We start from the raw sequence: 5,483 nt of genomic DNA on the forward strand, positions 1-5,483 counted from the left end.
AAAAATAGCCCTCTGAAGAATGCCCTGATAACTGATTCCTGCTAGAGACACCACATATTTATCTTCTTAAAACGGACAGTGCCAGCTTCAGTTTTAGAAAATAAGCTTTAGAAGATCTGTTCATTGTGAAAGAAATAACACAGGAGTTTCATAAGAAGCACAGAATGCCAAAAAGCTCAGCTGCCAAACAGGATGTCAGATAGTGATATCTATGGAACTAAAGTCTTGTGATCAACCACAGTTTGATCAATATGTATTCTGCCAAGAGGCGTATCCTATAAAAAGTAGAACCAATTCACATTTTCTCCAACAACTGGGGTGTTCTCAGCTTGTCTAGAAGGAGCAATACGAGAGTCACAAGATGAAGGTTGTGTTGCTGAGTCTTGTCCTTGTACTGGTTTGTGCCGCCCAGGAAACTCCAGCTGGGATAGACGCCTCACAGGTACCCAGAATGAGCTGATCTGCTAGAAGGTCTTGCTTGTTTGAGTGTGTGTGTGTGTGTGTTTGCATAGGTGTGTCTCTGAGGTTGTGTGTGCATGTGACACAGAGATTCGTGTTTCTATGTGTGACCAGACTGTTTACATACCACGGTCCATTAACTACATGAGCTGTTCTTTGTATTTTTGTTGTGGTGGTTATTTCTCTGTTGGTAAAAAAAAAAAGAAGAAGAAGAAGAAAGTCTAACGTGATCATTCAGAAAGTTATGAACCATCACAGTCTTTATTGGCTTTCTTTTAGCTATTTCTAAAAACTCTGAATTCTGTGCAAAATTCTCTGAATTCGAAGCTTTCTGCTCAAATAGGAATCATGAATTCATGTCATGTTATTCAACAAAGTAGGGGGTAGAACTATTCTTTGCTTAATGAGATTCAATTTACTTCTCTTCTGTGGTAAGTGCAGAGGCAAAGATGTTGCTGTATACTGGTGAGTAACCAGAAAAGAGTCTGACTGGAGTTTATGGAGACCTTCCTTCTTAGGTTAAAGGAGAGTGGCGCACCATTTACGTAGCTGCAGATAACAAGGAGAAGATTGTGGAAGGGGGTCCGCTGAGGTGTCTCTATCGTCGGATTGAATGTACTGATGGCTGTGAATACCTCTCACTTACATTTTATGTCAAGTAAGTACACTCTGACCCAACTGAAAACAAGGAGGCTGTTGACTTCCGACATGGGGTGCAGGGAAAGGTGTGGGTCATGGCTGTGGAGCTGAGTGTGTGAACTCTACGTGCAGAAGGGTGTCCTCAAGTACTGGGGCGTGGATGGTGAGGGAGGAGTTTCTTGTCTGTTTTTCAGGCTTGACGGGACATGCCAGTTATTCCATGAAGTGGCAAAGAAACAAGAAGGAGATGTTTACTTCATAGAATGTGAGTATATGAGCTTTACCAATGGGTTATCACATGAAACGTGTTCAGATAGATCGTCTTGGTTCCATTCAAGACAACTAGATGTCGGAATGGGTGAACTATTCCCTCTACTCATTACCAAGGGAAACTTGGAAAAGCCATTTAAATTTTCAGGAATCAATACTGTCCCACAACACCAGGATGAGGTCCAAGGGTAGAATGTTTCCACTGATGGTCTCTGAGAAGAAGCCCCAGAATGTGGATTCCTTGTGTTCCTTGGACATGAGGAAGTGCAAGAAACTCCCTAAGAATATAATCACTCTTTCCTACATTGTTCTATGTTTCATTTGACCTACACAAACAAATTTGCTTTAAGAAATTTTTAAATATCTATAGTTCTTTATTAGCAAGTTTAGTAAGTAGAACATGATTAATTTAAAGCTCCAAATGAGAAACTTAAATTAAGAGGAAAAATTTCAAACTGATTTTTACAAAATTTGAATGGGACTTTAGCATAGACTTCTATCTCTACAGTTTAAAATAAGGAGAACTAAGTGTCAAATATGAATAGAAATACAAAATTTTAAATGGGCATTAATATAGACTTCTAACTGAACTGAACTCAGTAGTTGAAAATAAAAGGAAATAATTCTCAAATCTTAATATTTATTCTGTAATATTATATTAAGTGATCATATGTCCCTATATTTTATTTCAAGGAAAAAATGTACAGCAAAGCACCCTAATCTTGGTCTGATTCATTTACTTTAATTTCAAATGTGAAAAAAAAAAATTCAAATGTGGACAGGCAGTGACAGGAGTTATCCTGCAGTGATTTCAGAGTATATATGTCCAACATTTGGCAACAGACTAATTTGTACCTGTTTAATTATCTCTTGTACTAGGAAATAACTCTGGAAGATACATTAACTTTCATATTAACATTATTCATTTGAATTTCTAGAATTCCCTTCTACCCATGACTGTACTTGTAAACTGGGTCACAAAATTTCTAAAAATTGAACAGTCAGCTCTTGTGAGCTGGTATGAGGTGGTTGAGGTTCAACACCCAGGATGGTTGCAATAAGAAACTTTGCTATCATTCACAGGTTGCACAGCTTAGAAGACTAGACGTCTTAATTATCTTCAGGAGAAAGGGGTGTGGAGAAAGCTTTCCTAGTTGGCTGCCTGTCATAACTGGCTCTAACAAGAGACCACTACAAATGTCAATGAGACAGAGATGACAACTAGAGGGAAGACAGACAATAGCGTGTGAAGTATAAGACATGTTCATTAGAAAGGAAAGCAAATAATCAGAGTGAAATTTGATTTTTTTTTTCTTTCACAGTCGCGGGTACAAATGTTTTGCAACTGATTCATGCATCAGAAAACATGCTGGTAGTTTATATTGAAAATAATGATGGAGAGAAGATCACAAAAATAACTAAAGGCGTCGGTATGTACTTTACGTTAACCAAAACTAAGTAGATGTGTTCATATGATCAATATTTTTATAGTAAGGAGAGAGGTAAACACATAGCTTACATTAGGGCTTTCAAGCTGGCTCAGATGGTAAGGAATCTGCCTGCAATGTGGGAGACCTGGGTTCGATCCCTGCATTGGGGATATCCCCTGGAGGTGGGCATAGCAACCTACTCCAATATTCTTGCCTGGAAAATCGCCATGGACAGAGGAGACTGGCAGGCTAGAGTCCATGGGGTCGCAAAGAATTGAATCTACTGGGCGATTAAGCACAGCACCTTATATGGAACACACTGGACCTGACGTGTGTTCACACGGGAGAATTCAGACTTCATGTGCACGAGTCAGGGATGCAGAAAGGTTGTCTGCTGGAAAGATGAGGAAATGTATCCACTGGGGATTCTATCAGATGGCTTTTTTAAAAATGAAATACACTTACCCCAGAGATCCAAGGAAAATATTCTAGGATGGTCCATGAGTTCCTTGCCATGTATCACACAACGGAGTTGCGGGATCCTCACACCAAATGGAATCAAGATTTAATTCTGAGTTTAGACGACTCACAGGTTCCAGCCATGACTGTATTCATCTCCACCACAAATGCTTTCTTCTTTGTTCACTTCCTGAGACCTGAACCCAATGCTCTGCAAACACCTCAGGATCACATTGAAGTCTGCAGAGGAAGAGTAGTCAGGAATGTCAGTCGTTCTGCCATCCGACCAATTCCCTGGGTTCACGGACATGTCCCATTATCCTTTCTGGTACTATATGCACGTTGTGGGTGGCTGAAGATTGAGTCTGGTCTCTGAGACTGACAAAGCCTGAGTTCTTCCCTGAGTGGCATGAGTGGTGGTGTTACCAAAAGTGGGGTCCTGCTGGCTGTCACTCAAAAGCCAAATAAGAGGCCAGCTTCATAGAAAGGAATATCTGCTTTCATTCAGATGCCGGCAACTGGGGCATGGGTGGTCTTCGGTCCAAAGGCTGACTGTCCCACCCCACAAATGGAAACCAGAGGGGCAAGAAATTTATAAACAGAGGGAGAGGACCCCTTGAAAAAAACAGCAGGCAGCTAAAACAATCTTTTTTTAATTGGTCAACAGTGGTGTGAACAGAATCATCTTAATTGTTTTTGGCACAGTTAATCATCAGTCCAAAGGTCACTTTATTCCCATTTCCTTGACTTCAATTCTCTGAATCGTGGCAGGTCTAATCAACATGTATTTAACTTGTCCAACAGGTAGGGGTTTCAGTGTTCATGAGACAGATCTCGGGCTATGACCCAGAATAATATTACTACCCTTGGGGAGGAACTACAGGTCCTTGTCTATGCTTCATGACTACATTTTATCGTCTAATTTGACTGTTTTCCGCAGCTATCCCATGTTCTCAATATTCTGAATAAACTTATTTTTTGACTAAAATCTTTCATAGACAAAAGGCAGCTGAAGACATCGTGGGTGGGGCAAGGAACATAAAGTCCTACAGGGTCTCAATGGGATTAGTGTGCTTCTGAAAATTCCAAATCGTTCCCCTCTCCATTCATTTCATGAGGGTTCATTAAAACCCCAGGGACAGAAGTCTAGGATGCAGACAAAGTGGACAGGAAGTGTTAGTGCTGGGAGGAATTCTGAGTCTCAGACCCACCATGACCTTCTCCGATGTGCCACGAAGGACTGCACCTCACTGGGGCATGCTTAAGCTCACATGCGAATGATCTGTAGTTTACTCACTAGTTTTGAGAACTGGAACATGATAACATGTTAATTATGTGGACTTTACCCCCATGGACCCATCTGACAACCTGTGTGCACACTCGGGCATGTCTGCAGAAAAATACCTGGGGAGCAGAGTTTAAGTGATGGTGGAGGGCAGTGTCTATGGTGAGACTTACCAAGCACTACAGGTATGAGCCAGGTGACTATAACCTATGAAAGATTCTAACGCACACCTCTTCTGCCCTGTTTTCTATGAAATCCAGCCAAAGGAGGCAGTTACACTCAGGAAGAATTTCAGAAGTATGAGGAACTGAACAGTGAAAGGGGGATTCCAAGAGAAAATATAGAAAATGCCATTGAAACAGGTAAAGCCCCAGAGGACAGCAGGTATCCGAAATGAAAACACATCACTAGGACATTCAAGTGAAGTTTCCTATTGGCAGAGACATCTGTTATAAAAGCTACTTTGAAATAATCCTTTGAAACAGGCGTGTCAATGGTCACCTGTCCCCTTATTCATTCTCTTTCAGACGACTGTCCTCCATGAGAACAGACAGCATCAGCTGGGTGAGTAGACATGTGACACAAACAAAACTGAGCTTTTTCTCACTAGGTTCACACTTTTTTGGGGGTATGGGGTTGTACTTCTTTAAGAATGGTATACAAGTGTTTACACCCGTGGTGGATTCATGCCAATGTTTGGCAAAACCAATACAATATTGTAAAGTAATTAGCCTCCAATTAAAATAAATAAGTTTATATTTTTAAAAAAATGGTATACATACACTATGGAATATTATTCAGCCATGAAAAAGAATGAAATAATGCCATTTACAGCAACATGGATGGACCTAGACATGATCTTACTAAGTGAAGTAAGTCAGAAAATGAAAGGCAAATGCTATATGCTATCAATTCTGTAGGGGATGTAAAATATGATGCAA

At 40.5% G+C, this 5,483-nt stretch overlaps 1 protein-coding gene across 1 annotated transcript; it reads left to right on the top strand.

Moving 5' to 3' along the window:
* Window positions 1-313: 313 nt before the first annotated feature.
* LOC129535042 (allergen Bos d 2-like) lies at window positions 314-5,106 on the top strand. Its single transcript, XM_055393617.2, has 6 exons — window positions 314-442; window positions 978-1,117; window positions 1,293-1,363; window positions 2,691-2,798; window positions 4,803-4,904; window positions 5,070-5,106. Exons 1-6 carry the CDS (start codon window positions 362-364, stop codon window positions 5,084-5,086), a joined length of 519 nt encoding a protein of 172 aa, XP_055249592.1. The 5' UTR covers window positions 314-361; the 3' UTR covers window positions 5,087-5,106.
* Window positions 5,107-5,483: the final 377 nt, after the last annotated feature.

This window comes from Moschus berezovskii, chromosome X (assembly GCF_049115385.1).
Source record: "Moschus berezovskii isolate FMDL1 chromosome X, NW_MosBer_1.0, whole genome shotgun sequence".
NCBI lineage: Eukaryota > Metazoa > Chordata > Mammalia > Artiodactyla > Moschidae > Moschus > Moschus berezovskii.

What these genes read in the sequence shown, in the direction of transcription:
- LOC129535042 (XM_055393617.2), top strand. Translation starts at nt 362, where the DNA reads ATGAAGGTTGTGTTGCTGAGTCTTGTCCTTGTACTGGTTTGTGCCGCC. An exon ending in CTGGGATAGACGCCTCACAG is followed by an intron (nt 443 to 977) that starts GTACCCAGAATG and finishes CTTCCTTCTTAG; the next exon opens with GTTAAAGGAGAGTGGCGCAC. An exon ending in AGATGTTTACTTCATAGAAT is followed by an intron (nt 1,364 to 2,690) that starts GTGAGTATATGA and finishes TTTCTTTCACAG; the next exon opens with TCGCGGGTACAAATGTTTTG.